Source organism: Megascapheus bottae, chromosome 26 (assembly GCF_031878675.1).
Source record: "Megascapheus bottae isolate mThoBot1 chromosome 26, mThoBot2.hap1, whole genome shotgun sequence".
Classification (NCBI taxonomy): Eukaryota; Metazoa; Chordata; class Mammalia; order Rodentia; family Geomyidae; genus Megascapheus; species Megascapheus bottae.
The window spans coordinates 11,345,963-11,365,780 of NC_143534.1; the positions used below are offsets into that span (position 1 = coordinate 11,345,963).

The 19,818-nt window shown below is 41.9% G+C and overlaps 1 protein-coding gene across 5 annotated transcripts; it reads left to right on the top strand.

The window, feature by feature from the left end:
• The first annotated feature begins 449 nt into the window (after positions 1–449).
• Suv39h2 (SUV39H2 histone lysine methyltransferase) lies at positions 450–18,487 on the top strand. 5 transcript variants are annotated; one of them, XM_090318938.1, is made up of 6 exons: positions 450–598; positions 4,848–4,993; positions 10,271–10,942; positions 13,253–13,399; positions 16,478–16,607; positions 17,876–18,487. In XM_090318938.1, the coding sequence occupies exons 1-6, from the start codon at positions 568–570 to the stop codon at positions 17,980–17,982; spliced, it is 1,233 nt and encodes a 410-aa protein (XP_090175064.1). In that variant the 5' UTR covers positions 450–567; the 3' UTR covers positions 17,983–18,487. The 5 variants fall into 5 exon arrangements, with proteins under 5 accessions (XP_090175064.1, XP_090175065.1, XP_090175068.1 ...); XM_090318939.1 differs by having other exon boundaries at positions 451–598; positions 4,869–4,993; XM_090318940.1 differs by lacking the exon at positions 450–598 and adding an exon at positions 2,083–2,600.
• Positions 18,488–19,818: the final 1,331 nt, after the last annotated feature.

Sequence of the window (19,818 nt, forward strand, 5' to 3'; positions counted from 1 at the left end):
GCCGGGAAGTAGCGCCGCAGCCTGGCCTCGACCAGGAACCCTGAGGCTTCCCAAAGGCCCCTAACTTGTGAATTCAATTCTGCACTAAGACTAATGGGGAAGGCTGTGGAGCACCAGCCACACTCGAGGATGGGCATCTCAGCGAGTGCGCACGCTCGCAGAATCTCTTATTTCTCTCCCGGACTTGCTGCTGCCAATTTTGAGATCCTGAGCTTTAGCAGAGCAGCGCCGCGGGCTCGGGTGGCCGAGGAACGGGAGCGGGAGGGAACCTGCGCCCGAGCTGGAGTTTGCACGGTGCGCGCAGTAGCCAGGGAAAAGCACCTCGGGTGGAAGGTTCAAAGACGGGCAGTCGAGGCCACGCCCACAGCGTGGGGCTCGCTCCGCCCCTCCTGGCTTCGCGCAGGCGCACTGGCCGTTGCCTGGTTGCCTCCGCTGACATCACGACGCGCGTCGCGCAGTTCCGCCTCGGCCTTCCGACTCCCACGCGGGGCCGTACCGGGGGCGGCGCGTCGGCCGGCGGAGCCGATCCGTTCGACCGCGCGCGAGTTTGAATGAAAGCTCCCCAAGATGGCGTCAGCCGGGGCCGGAGCACGGAGAGGTGAGGCTGGAGCGCGACCCCCCACCCTCGCCGCTTCGCCCTCCCCGTGTCCCCGCCATCTCGCGGGCTGACCGGGCGGCCACCGGGGGACTACGTCGCCCCCGGCTCCGCGGCCACCCGACCCTCCGCCACTCCCCGCGGCGGCCCTCAGCCTCCTCGGCCCCGCCTGGCGTGGCCCCTCCGCGTCGCGTCCCCCCTCCTGTCGCCCCTCCGTGTTCACGTCTGCCCCCCCCGTGGTGTCGCGTCGCCCCTCAGGGTCGCGTCCGCCCTCCGTGTTCGTGTCCGCCCCCCCCATGGTGTCGTGTCGCCCCTCGCTCCGCCCCTCCCGTGTCGCGGCCCCCCTCGGGCCACCCCCTCGCGCCTCCCCCGTGTCCCCCCCTTCCGTGTCGCGTCCCCTCTCGTGTCGCCCCTCCGTGGCGCTCCCCCTCGTGGGTCTCCTCCCGGGCCTGGGCGCTCGCGGGCAGCGCCGAGGCTCCTTTGTGGCGCTTTGAACGGTCGAGTGCGCCCTGCTTTGGGCCTGGAAAAGCGCTGCCCGCGACGTGGCCCGGGACCCTCGGCGCGGGGCGGGGGGAGGCCGCGGTGAAGGGAAGCCCCCACCCCGCCCCTTCCTCGTGGACACACGGGGAGGAGAAAGCTCTGGAAAGTGGTCATCTGTGGGGGCCAGCGCTGGCGTGGCCAGTTCACTTTTCCTTTTTCTCTCTCTTTTTTTTTTTTTTTTTTTCCCAGCAGGAACAAGGGAGTTTTATTTTGTGTCGGCTGGAAAATTAACGTGGGGAGGGGGAGGGGAGGAGGGGAGGGGGGGCAGTTGGTTAGGCATGCTGAAAAGCCTGGAACTTTTCAACACATTCTGGAATCCCGAGGTGTTTCCACTTCATTATGACTTTATTAGCACCCCTCAGAAATAAAGGCAGGGATTGATTTCTTCAGTGGTGATACATTGTCTCATAAATAGTCGGGTGACACCTCTTTCTCTGTGGTTACAGGCTATTGTTTTTAAAGCCACCATCTGGGTTACCTTCTCAGTTAACTGGGGTCGTTTGAAGCTCTACCTGGAGGGGAATCCCCGGGGCACGGGAGGAGAGCCTCTTGTTGGACTGGCCATTCAGGCTCCTGAGTACTGAAGGCCTTATTTGTTCCTCAAAATTGGTTATCACTGCGATTCACAACGTATAAATTTATGTTACTGTGGGGGGAAAAAAAAAATTTAAGCTCGGTCTATTGATCTGTCTGTGGTTGACTTGGCTGGCTAGGACCCGTGGACCTATGAACTGGATGGGTCCCACCCCCTGTAGAGGTTGGATTGGCAGATCCAGAGGTTGCAAGCACCATGTTCTGAGAGCTGGCTGCCTAGTGCAGCTAGGCGTTTGGAAGCCCTGGTCTGGGCACTCATGAGGGGCTCGTAGCTGTGGCCTCTTCCCAGCAGAAACATTGGGAAACTTACAATCCTTTGCCTCCATCAGCAGACTCGGCAAGCAGTTGTAGCTGATCTCTTCCTGTACAGGCCTCAGTTGGACCCTTCAGCTTAAGCTACAAATATTACAGCTCTTGAGCCCACGGTGGCTAATCACTTAGCCTTCAAGCTTGGCAGCTCACCGGAACTCTTCTGTGAGCGGGATCCTCAGTTTCTCTCCTTCAGCTTTTCACAGATCTTATTGTCTCATCTCCTCTGCTCCTGTTCATTTCTGCCTTGGCTTTCTGGAACCCTTCACCTGTCTCCTCATCACTCCTGCAGCTGGTACTGCTGCTTGGGTGGTGCCACTTTGCCAGCGCTGCCACTCTACCACCTCTTCCCCTGTCCTCCTTGTTACCAGCACAGCTCCCTCTACTAAAGATAAATGTCAAAACTAGATGAGAAAAGACTACTGGAGAAAAACCTTTTATTGGGTCTACTGTTGCAACACCAGCGAGCACATGATAGTATCTTCCAGCTGGCTCACAGAGTGAGCTGAAAAACCTGTTTATATAGCCAGAAAAGTGTGGCCAGGGTGTGTACACCAGCCATGTAAGTACAGAGTGCGCTTGCACCGAATCACAGCATGACTCCATTTGATTGCACAGTCCCAGTCCTACTGACCATCAGGGAAGTGTGTTCCCTCTCCCTCAGGCCAAGGTAGAAATGGCTGACGGTCACCTAGAGTTCTGAGACTTGTGATGGCAAATAATAACAACAGTCCTGCAGAAGCTAGTTGACCTGGTCAGCTACAGGGACAGTACACAGGGGAGCCAGAAAATGCCTCATCACGAAGCAGTTGTAGTTGCTTTGTAGATTCCTCAAGACGGTGGAGGATTCAGAGCAGATTAGGCTAGCGTGAAGATAGTTTGGCTGCAGTCAAGGAAGGGGTTGAACAGCTCTCAGACACCAGGGCCAAATTACCCTGGACCCCAGCAATTTAAAAAGGAAAAATAAAGATTAAATTGGTCACTTAAAATAATGAAAATGATCATTAGGGGTGCCTAACTTTTTGTTTGGGGTTTTGGTTTTTTGCTGTCCTGGAACTTGAGCTCGGGGCTTGAGTGCCATCCCTGAGCTTTGTTACTCATGACTGGTGTTCTACCGCTTAAGTCAGAGCTTGGCTCAGCCTTTTTCTTTTTTGGGGGTTTGGGGGGTTGGGTAGCTAAGTGGATTAGAGTCTGATAGACTTTTCTGCCTGGCCTGGCTTGGAATCATGATCCTCAGATTTCAGCCTCCACAGTAACTAGGATTACAGGCGTGAGCACAGCTCCCAGCCCTGTGTTTTTAAGGTAGATAAAGAAAAATACAAGCTTGTAGTTAGAAAAAAAAAACAAACGAAACTATATTGTAGTTAGATTTCAGTTCTTATTGTCCAGTTAAAGGAAGAGTTACTTTTTGTTGTTGGTAGTGGTCTTGAACTCTGGGCCTGGACACTGTCCCTGAGCTCTTTTGTTCAATGCTAGCACTCTTACCACTTTGAGCCACAGTGTCACATTCAGTTTCTGAGAGGTTAATTAGAAATAACTCTCTCATGGGGACTTTTCTGCCTGGGCTGGCTTGGAACTGTGATCCTCACATCTTAGCCTCCTGAGTAGCTAGGATTACAGGCATGAGCTACCGGCATCTAGCAGAAAAGTTTCTTTTTTACCAGTCCTGGGGCTTGAATTCAGAGTCTGGGCACTGTCCTTGAGCTTTCTGAAGTCTTGTACTCTATGACTTGAGCCACAACACACTTCCAGCTTTTTCTGTGTGTGTGTGGTACTGGGGAACCCAGGGCTTCATGCATGCTAGGCAAGCTCTCTACCATTAAGCCACACTCTGCTCCCCCAAAAAGTTACTTTGAAATTGTGATTTTCTTTTTTCTTTCTTTTTTTTTTTTTTTTGCCAGTCCTGGGCATGAGCTCAGGGCCTGAGCACTGTCCCTAGATTTTCTCAAGGATAGGGCTCTACCACTTGAGCCACAGCACCACTTCTGGCTTTTTGCTATATATGTGGTACCGAGGAATCGAACCCGAGTCTTTGTGCATGTTAGGCAAGCATTCTACCACCAGGCCAAACTCCCGGCCCCAGTTGTGATTTTCTTAAAATATATTTTAAGCCAGGTTCCAGTGGCTCACGCCTGTGATCCTAGATACTCAGGCGGCTCAGTGCTGAGGGTTGCAGTTTAAAGTCAGCCCAGGTAGAAAGTCCATGAGACTCTGATGATATCCAAAAGTCAGAAATGACACTGTGGCTCAAGCGGTAGAACACTCGTCTTGAGCAAAATAAGCTTAGAAAGAACACCTAAGCTGAGTTCAAGCTCCAGGACCAGCAAAAATTAAATTAAAAAAATATATATATATATATACACACATACATACATACATACATACATACATACATATTGTAGATGTTCTTTTAATACTTTTAACAATGACCCAGAAATATGTTTTTTTCAGATAGTCCTTCTATGTAGACTATATGGGAAAGTCAAAAACATTACCTCTATTGACCTTTGCCTCTATATGTAATCTTTAGACAGCTTATAGACATGAAAGCTTTGTCATATGGTTTAATAGAAATTAACCAATATCAGTTAAACATAGTAGGATAGAAATTGATTAGAATGTACAAGAAAACTAAAAGCACAGTTCTTCAATGCTTTTTCTTGAGCACACATAATTGAGTTCTTACTGTATTGACTTTTAGACCAAAATTACCAATTGAAGGGTGGGGATGTAAAGGTTTTAAGTTTTTCATTTTTGTTTTAACTGAGTAGGTACTTCATTAGTAAAGAATTCTATTTTCTTATTGTAGTGTGGTGTGTTCCTTGCCTAGTTTCACTTGATACTCTTCAGGAATTATGTAGACAAGAAAAGCTCACATGTAAATCGATGGGAGTCACCAAAAGGAATCTAAGCAATTATGAGGTGGAATACTTGTGTGACTACAAGGTAGAAAAGGTAAGGTAAATATCTAGATCCTTAAAAGACACTTATTCACACTTCAGCATTTCCTATTTCTGTGACATAAAGATAAACCTATATAAGCAAACTCTTCTTAATGTTTCAAATTCTAAGCACTGATTCATTCATATGTCCTGTTATCTATTAGCCAAATAATATTGACAGGATTTTGAAGCATAAAGCGCTAGCATTAGAGCGTGTGTGCGCGCGTGCGCGCGCGTGTGTGTGTGTGTGTGTGTGTGTGTGTGTGTGTTGGGGGGAAGGGGGTCATGGGGCTTGAACTCTGGGCCTGGGTGTTGTCCCTGAGCTCTTCAGCTCAAGGCTACTGCCTTACCCCTTAAGCCTCAGCTCCACTCCCCATTTTTTAGTGATTAATTGGAGATCAGAGTCTCATGTTCTTTACTGCCTGGGCTGGCTTTGGCTGGTTTTGAACCTGGATCCTCAGATCTCAGCCTCCTGAGTAGCTAGAGTTACAGGCGTGAGCTAGCATTAGAATATTTTAAGGTGCTTATCTTCCTCAGCATCCAAGCCTTGTCTCTATGTGGATTGCCAAGACAAATAGTTGGTCACAGGTCAGCCTCTCCTGTCACTCATTTAGCTCCCCCAAGATCCCCTGAAATAAACCTGGAATTTCAACCAGTGTTAGTGCTACTAAATGTCCTCCAGCAGCATCACCATGTGTATTTCAAACTCTGGATTTTAAGAGATTCAGTGGTGTAACAGAATGTCCTGAGTTTCAGAGTCGTTTTGGACTTTTTTTTTGGTCAGCAAGCTCATCTTACTTCTCTAGGTTTTTCTTTAGTCTTCCTACATATCGAGTTCTTCCAAGTAATATATTGTTGATCAGAATGAATATCAGGAAGTAGAAACAAGTTTTGGGAGAAAGGGCAAAGGGGGAGGACATGGCAAATGAATGGAGAGAAAGAGTGAACAAATGTACACTATGAAAAAACTACAGCTGGACATGGTGGACCACGCCTGTAATCCTAGTTATGCAGGAGGCTAAGATCTGAGGATCCAGGATCAAAAGAACCTGAGACTCTTATCTCCAATTAACCTCTAGAAAACAGGAAGTGACTCTTGTGGCTCAAGGGGCAGGGCAGTAGCCTTGAGCTGAAGAGCTCAGGGACAGCGCCTAGGCACAGAGTTCAAGTCCCATGACCAACAAAAGAAAAATGAACTACATAATGAGGGTGGGGATGAGTGGGAAAATAAACGAGAATGATAGAAGGGGTGACCTTGACAAAGAGTGCTTTATACCCAAAAGCTGACTTATAGGATTGCAACCCACTTAGTAATAGTAATAGTAAGTTGGGTTCTTCTAAGAAGCTTTTTCTTTATTTTGCATCTGATTATTTTTATTATTTTGAGTATTTGTACAAAGGGGTTTTAATTAAAGAAATCAGTTTATAAGAATAATACAACTTGATCAGTGTCACACCTTTCATTTTCCTCCCTCATCTTTTCCAATCTCATTCATCCCTTCAAAGTATGAGGCTCCATTTTCACTTATGTATGTTGAATGTCTTGACTAAATAAGAAACTTTTTTGATCTAAAACTTGTAATTATAATTTTCATTGATTCATTTATGACTGAATTTTGGTAAAGAACTCTTTTTTTCTTTTTTTTCTTTCTTGGGTAAATAATCTCAGTTCTTTCAGGTCAGGAAATCAAGGATCCTGCTTCAACTCTTTGTTGTTCCTTCTGTTGAATTGTCACCAAATCTAGTTCTCCTTTGAAATGTCTTGCTCTCATTGCCTTTCCTGCTTAGTAAATCTAACATTCATTAAGCACTTCCACCTGTGTCTTCAGCAGTCTTCCACTCCTGAAAGCCCAGGCATCCTCCATGTCCATTTAAGTCTGCATTCCGTACTAATAGTCCCTGTCTTTGTTAATAGTATCATAGTATTTGTAAATATAGCTTCAGTTTCACACGTTAGCTCCTTTTGTCTTGTCCCCTAAATCTAATAGGTGGTGAGGTTGTATTATTTCTACTTCTGTATCTCTCCCCAATCATTCCCATTCTTTCATAGAATTAGTTATCTAAGATTTTGTACTTACAAATTAGAGGTGTTCAGATTCATTGTTACATAGAATTATGTTTAAGTTCCTTGCTGTTTAATCTCTTTGTTCTTTCTCATCAGTACATCTGATTTCTTGCTTTGGAATACTCCACCTTAGGCGGAAACTGGTAGCTCACGCCTGTAATCCTAGCTGCGCAGGAGGCTGAGATCTGAGGATCACGATTCAAAGCCAGCCCAGGCAGGAAAGTCCCTGAGACTTTTATCTCCAGTGAACCACCAGAAAACCAAAAGTGAAGCTGTGACTCAGGTGGTAGAGCACTGGCCTTGAGCTGAAGAGCTCAGCAACAGTGACCCACGCCCAGAGTTCCAGCCCCACAGCCAAAAAACTAAAAGGAATACATCACCTTACTGTGCTTAGTTAATATTCACTTGTATCCCTTATTTCTTCTATCTAGTATTAATGTTGACTTCACTTCAAAGCTTGTATTACTTTAATATACCTTTTGTCTTTTCCTTTTGTGTATTCAGTATTAGTGAAAGAACTTTTGACCCAGTCCTTTTCCTGTGTGGTCCCTTCCCACACACTTAGCTCATAAGTAATGCTGTCTCCGTATCATATTCAAAATATCATTATACTTTGTAAAACCAAACTCTGAATTGCATTGAAGTCTTGCTGAAGACTCTTTAATACTTCTGTTTAACTGTAATCTGAGACAAATACTTGTAGATTTACTGAGTACCGACTATGAGTCAGACACTGTTTCAACCACTGGAAACAGTCTTCAAACAGACATAGCTCATATTCTAATTTCTTGAACACTTCTTACACTTTTGTGCATTAAGTAGTGGTTAGTAAGTTGAATTATGTTTTACTTCAGTCATTTCTACATTTACCCAGTCACTGTTACACCATCATACCTTGGTAATGTCATACTACATTATATGAATATTCTATTAGCTAATGTATTGGTTACTTTTGTGTAGCTATGACTGAACAGTGGGCATAAATAATTGAAGGACAGATTTGTTGGGGCTCACAGTTTCAGAGGGCTCCATTACGTGGGCAGTGAGAACATGTGGCAGAGGTTTTCAGAAAGTGAGGCAAGGGCCAGGTATACCCCTCAAAGGCATGCCCTTAGTGACTGATCTCCTAGTTTCCACAGTCCCCCCAAACAGCTCCATCAACTGCAAGTCAAGCCTTCCACACCTGAGCCCATGTGGGTCATAACGAATCCTAAGATTGTGCTGTCCATGACCAGCTTATAATAAGCCTCCTGAACTCAAGCATTGTTCAAAAGCTGTAATTAAAGACTCCTCTGAGACACCAGGAAAACTCAGCTGAAAGCTCTGAAAAGTCTAGAGGAAAAAAATTACATACTTCTGGCCAGGTGCTAGTAAGACACAACTGTAATCAATCCTAGCTACATGGGAGGCTGAGATCTGAGGATTGATAAGACTCCTAGCTTTAATCTGGCATTAAGTTGTAGCATGCTAGCCTACCCTTGAGCAAAAATGCTTAGGGACAGCATCCAGGCCCTGGATTTGAGTCCCAGAACTGACACACTAAAAACCTACATCCGGTTACAGTGGCACAGAGTAAAGATAGCCATCCTGAAAAGGAGGAGGTGGGTCCAAAGCAGAATCAAGGGTTGCTGCTTTTCCCCGCAGGCTCCTTCAGCAAACATTTGACTTCATTCTTGGTGTTAGGAATTGCGTTCGTCTGGGATTCTAAAGAGTAATAACATACAGCTCCTCATTTTTAAAGAGCATAGAGCCTACTGAGAAAGGCTGACAAATAATCCTTTGCAGTAAGGGTCCTTCTGACAATCCTTCTGACAAATAATCCTTTGCAGAAGGGTCCTTCTGCCACCCTGAGATAGAGTGAACCCATCCCAAAGGCAGTCAGACAAGTTACTACTTCTCCACAGTTCTGGAGCTTGAGCTCAGGGCCTGGGTGCTGTCCTTGAGTTTTTTGCTCGCGGCTAGCACTGTACCACTTACTTGAGCTCAGCCCCACTTCTGGCATTTTGTATAGTTAATTGGAGATTAAAAAAAAAAGATCTCGTGAGCTTTCCTGCCCAGGCTGGCTATGAACCATAATTCTCAGATCTCAGCCTCCTGAATAGCTAGAGCTACAAGTATGAGACACTAGCATCTGGCTTAATTTTATTCCCTTACAGGTAAAATTTGTAATCCTGTGATTCATAGTTGGGGTGGTGAATAAAAGTGTTGAAAATAGGGCTTCAAGAGTGAAATGTAATTGAAATAGCCCTTGAAATAACTGTTGAAAAGATGATTGAATTCTTGAGAGTGAATAAATTTACCCACTTATTATAAATATTACCTTGACAGTTACTTATTTGCCATCTGCCATATCTTGCACTAGGAACTAGGAATCTCAGCATTAAAGGACATGGGTATGGTGCCTGATGATATGAAGTTTATAAGGTAACAAATTCTGAGAGAATTAAATGCTCATACAAAGTATTATAGTTGAGATAAGCACTAGTATAACCGAATCTAACTTATCTCAGAGTGATAGGGTAAGTTTCATTAAGGATACTTAGTCCTAAAGAATGAAAAGATATTCAAGGAATATCAAGTGTTAATAGATCATAGTCAACAAGAAGAGAAGAGAACGAGATGAGCTGTAGGGTTGATGTGACTTGGAAAGTGCAGCTTCTTATAGGCAGCTGGGTCCTGGACTTCGAGACTACAAGAAGCTATGTAGCAGCTGTAAGCAGGGAAATGGCATGAAGAGATGCTCGGCTGTCGTACTGTGAATGGGTGGAGTGATACCATGTTAAGTAAAACAAATGCTAACAAGGGCCTGGAAAATGAATGCTGAGCAACAGCAAGGAGTACTTACAAACTTTCATATACTTAGTAGAAATACTAGAAGATGTGAATTTAACTTAGGTCATATACAATAGGAAAATGTTTTTTAGAAGAAATGCATGTGGGGCATTTCAAATTATACAGGGATAACTTATGGGTCACTTCACCATTCTGTTCCATTTCTTTTTTTTTTAAAATTATTCCATTTCTGTGTGTAATCAAGAGTTGCCTGCAAATCAGAATAACATACTTAATATAAGCCTAAGAGTTGTGGAGAGAGTCTGTCAGGATCTTGTGAACATTTACATACTCTGAACTATTACTACAAGAATGGTAATAGCTCATTCTTTAAAATATTTTAAGTAATTGACACTATCATAATCTGATGTGTGCTTTCTTTTATATTTTAAGGATATGGAATATTATCTTGTAAAATGGAAAGGATGGCCAGATTCTACAAATACTTGGGAACCTTTGCAAAATCTCAAGTGTCCATTACTGCTCCAGCAATTTTATAATGACAAGCATAGCTATTTATCTCAGGTAAATAAAGGCAAGGCAGTCATTCCCAAAGATGATGACAAAACTTTGAAACCTGCCGTTGCTGAGTATATCGTGAAGAAAGCTAAACAAAGGCTAGCTCTGCAGAGATGGCAAGAAGAACTCAACAGAAGCAAGACTCATAAAGGAATGATATTCGTTGAAAATACTGTTGACATGGAGGGTCCACCTTCAGACTTCTTCTACATAAATGAGTACAAGCCTGCCCCGGGGATCAGTCTAGTCAATGAAGTTACCTTCGGTTGTTCATGCACAGATTGCTTCCATGAAAAGTGCTGTCCTACGGAAGCTGGAGTTCTTTTTGCTTACAATAAGAACCAACAAATCAGAATCCCACCAGGTACCCCCATCTATGAGTGTAACTCGAGGTGCCAGTGTGGACCTGATTGTCCCAACCGGATTGTACAAAAAGGCACGCAGTATTCACTTTGCATCTTTCGAACTAGCAATGGCCGTGGCTGGGGTGTGAAAACCCTTGTGAAGATTAAAAGGATGACTTTTGTCATGGAATATGTTGGAGAGGTATATTCAGTTTACCACATAACAAGTAATGCATGTAAGGTTTATACCTTGTACTGCAGCAACATAAATGCTTCATACATATTTGTATTATCATTTGTAGATATATAGGAATGCATTTTCATGATTAGAAGAGTTCACTAGTATGATTAGAAATATCTTTTATGTACGAAAAATAGATGTAAAGGTGAATTAAGTTATAAAGTCTTCCTTCAACAAGCATCCATAGTTGTTGAACATAGCATGCATATGTTTTAACATATAACATCTTTACACAAACATTACACATTAGAAGTTATAATTTACTTCATTCATTTGGCCAAACAATGGTTAAGTTTAATTAAACTACTCTGTATCAACATGATGTTTTCTAGTAGAACAGTGGTTTATGAGTATTATAAAATACATACTCATTGTGTCCATAAGGAAAATCTCTTTATATCTCAGATCATTCTATAATTTTCAGACCATTGAATTACAGACCATTCTGTAAGTTGCCAAATACTAGCAAATTTATTTTTGTATACGTTAAGTATAAAATAGTATTTCTTAAGAGCCACCATACTCCTGTAATAAATAAGCATCTTATTTTTTGAGTTCTTTCAACTGTGGCACAGTGAAATTGAGTAATTTGCTCAAGGCCAACTGATTAACAGGCCTCAATATAAAACAAGAGGCAGGATTAAGAACTCCAGGATTCTCTTCACTGCACCACAGTGTCTTGAACTGAATGATTGGTTAAGCTGTGACTGGAAAGGTACAGGTGTCTCTGTATATCTGGGATTATCATCTCTGACTGGTTACTTTGATTATTTGGAATTGAATCATCTATAATCATCTGAATTAGTCTAGAATTTTCTTTTATCTTTCTTTTTTCTTTTCTTTTTTTTTTCCTTTTGGGTAGGGAGGGGGCGGGCTCATGGGGCTTGAACTCAGCCTGGGCACTGTCCCTGAGATCTTCAGCTCAACGCTACTGCCCTACCCTTGTGTCAAGCCCCACTTCCCGTTTTCCAGTGGTTAATTGAAGATAAGAGTCTCAGGTCCTTTTGTTCCCGAGCTGTCTTTGAACCTTGATCCTCAGATCTCAGCCTCCTGAGTAGCTAGGATTATAGGCGTGAGCCATTGCACCCAGCTAATCTAGAATTTTCCAATGAAATGAAGTCCCTGCTTTGAATCTTCTTTTTATTTTACATACTTAGAAAATACTAGATCTTATACAATTTCACTTATTTTTTTTCTTTTTTAAAATTTTGGTGAGGGTCAGGTAGTGGGGCTCATGCTTGTAATCCTAGCTACTGAGTCTGAGATCTGAGCATCATTGTTCAAAAACAGTCAGGGCAGAAAACCTATGAGACTCTTATCTCCAGTTAACCACCAGGAAACTGGAATTAGAGCTATGGCTCAAAGTGGTAGAGTACTAGCCTGAGTGCAAAAGCTAAGGAACAGTGCCCAGGACCTGAGTTCAACCCTACAACAACAACAACAAAAGAACAGAAAACTGGCTGAATGAATTCAGCAACCAGATTTCGTTGATAAATTTTTGGTTTCTTGAGCTGATTTCATAATAAAGATGTGTTCATAAGATCAGAATTCTATATTTTTACCCCTATGGCACTGGGATTATACCCAGGGCCTCACATGGTAGGCAAGTGGTTTACCACTTGTTACATCTCTAGCTCCTAGATGGTTTTGAACTATTGCTATTTCCTGAATACCTATTCTATAACATTAACTGCAAATTTATCCTAGCTTCTCTCCTGTTTTGTAACATACTTCCATTTGTAACTGCATAGAGATCGGTTATAGGAAAACAACACCTTCAGAACATATTTGGAACACATACTCATAAATTTAATACTCTGTCCACTTATAGGCCCCAGAGAGCTATAGTTATAAAGAGTTTTGAATGCCCTGATTATAATAAAAGTAGTATAATATTTCTACCTATTTATTGTCCTAAATTTTATTTAACAAATTATTTTTGGCATCATTTTGCCTACTTGTTCACAAGTAGCTCTTAATTTTTGTGAACATTTATTTTAATGACACTTGAAATTTTTTGTAAACATTTTAGGCACTATTAATTGATTTGTGGAATGTTTTTTCAGTTCAGCAATCATTTTTTTTAAATTTATGGCAATAATGTGCTATGGTATTGCTGGTTTGATGTCATCTGGAGTCCTAGCTGCTCAGGAGGCTGAGGTAGGAAGATGATTTGAGCTCAGGAATTTAAGAACACCCTGAGGAACATAGTAAGACCCTGTCTCAAGAAAAATAAAGAAAAAAAAAACTATTGTAGCTTTTTCTCCTTAGGTAATCACAAGTGAAGAAGCTGAAAGGCGAGGACAGCTCTATGACCACAAAGGAATCACATATCTCTTTGATCTGGACTATGAATCTGATGAATTCACAGTGGATGCAGCTCGATATGGAAATATTTCCCATTTTGTGAATCACAGTGTAAGGAATACTTATAGACAAAACCAGTTCACCTTGGTTTTGTTTTTAATGATTTTTCCACAAAGGATTATTACCTTGAAACTATGGACTCTTCCAAAGTATTTTAATATTAAGGGTCTCTTCTGTGTTGTGGTTTATTGCTGTTCTAGGAGGTAAACATTGAGGTGCTTAGAATACCTTCATTTGGTTGGGTGTGGTGTTCACATATGTAATCCCAGTTATTCAGGAAGTGGAGATTGGTAAAATCACAGTTTGAGGCCAGTCCAGGCCAATAAAAAAAAAAGACAATTGAAAAATGCCGGGCGTCATGGCATCTGCCATCCCAGCTGTAGCAAGCATAAATGTGAAGCTGACCTGGGCATAAAGGATGAGGCCCCTATTTGGGAAATAGTGAAAGCAAAAGGGCAGTGATCGAGTGCCTGCCCAACAAGCCCAAGGCCTCGAGTTCAAAACTCATACCTGACCCTCCCAAAAAGCCCCAACGTGTTTGCACCACAGCATAGGAGGTAATTAAGTAAAACGTTTATACAAGAGTCAGTAACATCTTAGACCCTGCTGTACTTTCTTCCTTATACGCATTCTCATAGTTTGTTATTTATAGTTAGCTGCAAATGGTCAGTGGAAAACTTTAAAATAATGGATAAGTATTAAGTTACATGCCATTCTGAAGGATGAGATCTGTCACTGTTCCATCTCACCCTATCTGGAACATGAGTCAGCCCTTGGCCCAGCATGTCCACACTGTACACTACACACTTGGCCACTAGCTCAGCATCACAGTGCTTGTCTTCAGATGACCCTTATTTTACTTAAGATAGCCTCACAAGAGCAGTGATACACGCCAATTTGGATATGCAAAAGAAGGTGGAAAATGTTTTCCTGAAGGGAAAAGCACAACTGGGTTTTGAGGGACAACTGCTTAATTTTATTATAGTGTTATTGTTAGTCTCTTATTGTGCCTAATATGTAAGTTCAGTTTATCATAAATATAGCAACAGAGTAGCATTTGGCACTATGTGCAGTTCCAGGCATCTTCCAAGGGTCATGGACTAGCTATACCCCATGATTAATGAGGGAGTACGACAGTATAGCAGAAGATAAATGTTTTATTTCTTAGAATATGAACATTTTATGAATATAATCAAGAGTTTGTGGAATACAGAAGCATTTAGGATCATAAATTTGCCTTCCTTAAAGTTTTAATTGACATTTGAAAGAACTTAGAGATGTAATCCTAACACCACTTCCAGTTTTCTAGTGGTTCATTGGAGATAAGAGTCTCATGGACTTTTCCTGCCTGGGCTGGCTTTGAACCTCAATCCTTAGATCTCAGCCTCCTGAATAGCTAGGATTATAGACATGAGCCACCCGCACCAGATCTAACAGACTCTTATACGTCAGAAACTATTTCCAGAAATAAAGGAAATGAATAATTACTGGACACTTACAAAGTGCTAGGTAGAGAAGGCCAATGTGTTTGATATTAACTCCATTTTATAAATAATATGCTATAGCTAATAAAAAATTAAGAAGATAGCTGATCTTACAAAGTTGCTGTCACGTTAAAACTTCTGGTTGATTGCATGCCAAGAAACTGGTGCGTGATTTAACAGTCAGATGTGAGAAACCTAGCTACATTTTTAGTTTCTAAACTGGCTTCAAAGTTTGTTTGCTTTTTGCAGACTGAGGTTTGAATTTGGGGTCTTATGCCTGCTAAACAGGCACGTTCCTACTGAGCTATATATACCTGCAGCCTTTTTTGCGCTGGTTATTTTGACATAGGTTCTCACTTTTAGCCCAGGTCTGTCTGTGGCCCATGGTCAAGAATTTTTTTCTTAATAAATATGAGGTGCAGCCAGGCTCTGGTGGCTCACTCCTGTAATCCTAGCTACTTAGGGGGCTGCGATCTAAGGATCGCAGTTCAAAGCCAGCCTGAGCAGGAAGGTCCTTGAGACTTTTACCTTCAGTTAACCACCAGAAAACCAGAAGTGGTGCTGTGGCTTAAGTGGTAGAGCACTAACCTTGAACTGAAAAGCTCAGGGACAGCACCCAAGCCCAGAGTTCAAGCCCTATAACTCCCCCCCCCCAAAAAAAATGAGGTGCAGTAATCCTTTGGTATCTCAGGATTGGTTTCAGGATTCCCTGCAGGCACCAAAATACTTGAATGTTCCAGTAGCTTAATACTATAATATTTCAATACAACCTGCTCATGTTCTCTTTAAGTCCTATCTAGTTTACCAATAATCTAAATACAGTGTAGTTAGTGGTTACACTATTACTCAGAGAATACTGACAAGAGAAATCCATTTGTACCTGTTCAGTACAAGTACGATTTTCCTATATATTCATTTTTTATTGAATCTGAAATTAGCTAACTCTGGATTCAGAACCCACAGAAAACTACCTCCCAACATACATGTTTTATTAAATACTTGTTTTGATTTTTCTATGTAATTCCTTAATCTCTCTTCTTGCATATCCCATAAGGTAGTATACAATTTTCAGATCATTAAACCCTTGTAAATAAAGTGAAACTCTGCCATAAAATTTGAATCAAAATAGTTACAGATAAAGCAATAATGTTAATTGGGACTTGTAACAAAATTCTCCAGAAAAAAAAATAGATTGAGAATAGATGAACAAGATTGGCAAATTCATTAATTATTACAACTGCAGAATTATTGCATTATTTTCTCTTATGTATATCTGAATTTTTTATAAGCAAAAACAGTATTTTTGAGTGTGCATTCCATGACCAACAACTTAGCCCATGAATACACTGGGGGTACTGGTGGTTGAGGCCTATAATCCTAGCAATTCAGGAGGCTGAGAGCTGAAGATCACTGTCTGAAGCCAGCATGGTCAGGAACGTTTTGTGAAGTTTATCTCCAATTAAGCAACAAAAAAGCTCAAGCAAGAAAGCTCAGAGATGTCACCCAAGCCCTGGATTCGCACTCCAGAATTGGTGCCAAAAAAAAAGAAAAAAGAATACCTTGAGAAGTTAAAAATCTATGTATGGCATGTAAAAGAACTATTTGACATCACTTTTATTTAAATGGCTCTCGTGTTCCTTTTTAGTGTGACCCAAATCTTCAGGTGTTCAATGTTTTCATTGACAACCTTGATACTCGTCTTCCCCGAATTGCATTATTTTCCACACGAACCATATATGCTGGAGAAGAGCTGACTTTTGATTATCAAATGAAAGGTACGGTTTTCAAGTAGTTTCATTGGTGTTTGTTTCAGTATGAGGAAGTATATCTAAGACCTTAGATGACCAGAACCAAATCATAAACGAAAGGAAATGCAGGCACCAGTGGCTCACACTTGTAATCTTAGTTACTCAGGAGGCTGATATCTGAGATCAAAGTTAGTTGGGGCAAAAAAGTGTAAGAGACTCCAATCAACCAATGAAGTTCCGGACTGAAGGCATGATTCAAGTGGTAGAGTGGTAGGAAGGAACAAGCCAAGTGAGTGTAAGGCCTGGTTACTGGCACCAAATAAAAAAGATGAAATCAGTTGAGGCTGTAAGACTTAGTCACCTTACTTAAGGCCCAGAGATCATCTAGGGGTTAGAGCTAGAGGCCAAGTCTGCTTGGCTTGGGATTGAATGGTGTCTCTTATATACCACATTGCCTACTGATTTGGGTTTGTTTGTTTGTTTTTGTGAGTAGTTTATTGGAGCTAAGAGTATCAGGGGGATTTTTCTGCCTGGCTTGGCTTTGAACCATGATCTTCAGATCTCAGCCTCCTGAGTAGCTTGGGCCACCCATGTCCAGCAAATACTGGCTATTTTTTTTTTTTTGCCAGTTCTGGGGGCTTGAACTCAGGGCCTGAGCACTGTCCTTGGGCATTCTTAAGGCTAGCATTCTACCACTTGAGCCATAGCACCATTTCTGACTTTTTTCTGTGTATGTGTTAGTGAGGAATCGAACCCAGGGCTTCATGCAGGCTAGCCAAGTACTCTTACCACTAAGCTACGTTCCCAGCCCCTGATTTGTTTTTAAAACTTTCATGTTGGAAGTCCACTACTACATCTTTCTCAATATTACTATGCCCGCATTTGTGAAGGTTTACTAAGACATGATTGAAAATATGATTTTGAGTGAACTTAGACCTTCTTCAATCTGACTTCTGAGAACATTTCATTCTACTTGCTTGTTTGTGACAATGTTCTTTTTCTAAGAACAATGGTCTTCACATATTATTCCTGTGGGACTTCACTTCCTGTGCTGTCAGGAAGAAAGGACTTTCTATTGGATTTTCTCAGTAAGTTTCACGTGTCAGGTAGCCACGCTCTCAAGGATGGACCAGTACCACTTTTACCTCTTATTAGCCCACACCACATGTATTAACTACAAAGATTCTAACTTACTCTTAATGGTGGTGTTTACTTGCTACCTTAGATGAAAGTTTTCAATAGTCTTAACCCTCTTCTATTTTTTTTTCTTTTTTGTCTTTTTCTTGCATATTCAGGTTTGGGAGATGTATCTTCAGACTCTCTTGACCACAGCCCTGCCAGAAAGAGGGCCCGAACTGTGTGCAAATGCGGGGCAGGGTCCTGCAGGGGTTACCTCAACTGAGACATCAGGAGACCTGATGAAAATTGACACTGTTCCGTAGTGTTCACATTTAAAGCACTTGGGACTTAATATTACCAAGATTAATTTATAGTTAATTTATAGTCCATATCTCAAGACATTTGCCAAAATCATCACTGTTGATTCTGAAGAGAACTCAGGGTCACAAAGACTTAATTTATAACTTGAAGAGTACATATTTGGTGACGAGAAACCAAACGTGGAGAACAAACAGTGTGCTTGGTCTGTGTGGCAGACTCCTTCCATGTCTGAAGATGTTCACCTTGTAAGATTACAATAGCCGAGATGCGACATTCACCCAAATTTCAGAGAAACAGCTGAACCCATTTGTGCAGAGAAACACGTTCTATTTTTATTACTGTGTTGTTATTCCTGTTTAATGCTCACTAATCTTATATTTAAACAAATAGACGATGCTGAATTTTTTTTACAGTTTTATACTTTTTCCTTAAAACATTGGCATTTCAATTATATATTCAAGGCATAAATTAAATTAAAATTTTTAATTTAAGTTTGATTTCATATTTTGCAGCAATCTGTCATCTGAACCTATAATTCTCCGAGATATTTTAATCCAGTAAAATCCCTGGAAAAAAAAACCCTCTGCAAGTTCAAAATGGCTGGACACAAAGCTTCTTTGTGGGACCAGGAAGACTTTTTTGGCATCACAGGCAAGAGAAATAGAATTCTCTGAAGTGCCACTTACAGAGATCTTTGTTAAGCACCTCCATTCCAAACAGTTTGTAGGACATTTAAGGAGCCACAGTACCAGAAGTAATGTGACTTTCACTGACATTACCTTCTGTTGTCAGGAGGGCCCATGTCTCTTTTCTACCCAATTATTTTTGTATTTCCTGCAGGTTCTTCTTTAAAAAAATACTCTATACTTGAAGAATTTTTCAATGCAATAAAGCTAAACTTGGCCAGAGTATGTGCCTGAAGTGAGATCCTTTATTAGTTGGTCTGTCAAAATTGAAATCAGGTTTTCCAAATGATAATGTAAGATTTCAATAGGAAAGAATGATCTGCACCTGTTTTGGGAATTTCTAATGATGATGTTCAACAAGAAAATAAATGCAGCAAAGAAATGTAGTTCCCAGTGTTCCTAACCCAGTTCTACCTAAACCCATGACTGAAGGCTGTAAGGACCTCACAGTGGGAAACGGAACTGATACAAGAAGGCAGTGCTTCTTCATTCTTAACCTTGCTATGGGGAAAAGCTGTAGTTTACCGTTCCTGTGCAATCTTGTGACTTTGCCCATGACTGTCACATCCTTTGCATGTCTGAGACTTCCTACTATATATACTAATCAAAACTTGTGAAATGCAAGAAAATATTTTAATGCCATTTTTTTTTCTTTTTTTTTTGATTGTGGGGCTTGAACTCTGGGCCCGAGCATTGTCCCTGAGCTCTTCTGCTCAAGACTACTGCCCTACCCTTGAGCCAAGCTCCACTTCTGGTTTTCTAGTGGTTAACTGGAGATTAGAGGCTCATAGACTTTAGTGCTCAGGCTGGCTTTGAACTGTGGTCCTCAGATCTCATCCTGAGTAGCTAGGATTACAGGGATGAGCCACTAGCGCCTGGCTCCAATGTATTTTAGCTCTAGCTTCTGCATCTGAGAAAAATTATGCAGTTTGCCTCTCTGGGCTTGGCATAATGTGTTCCAGGTCTATTCGTTTCCCTGCAAATGACATTCTTTCTAGTGGCTGTGTAAAATTCCATTGTGTACAGGCACATTTTTTTTGATCCACTTATCTACTGTAGGGCATCTGGGCTGTCTCCATAACTTGGCTAGTATGAATAGTGCAGCAGAGCAC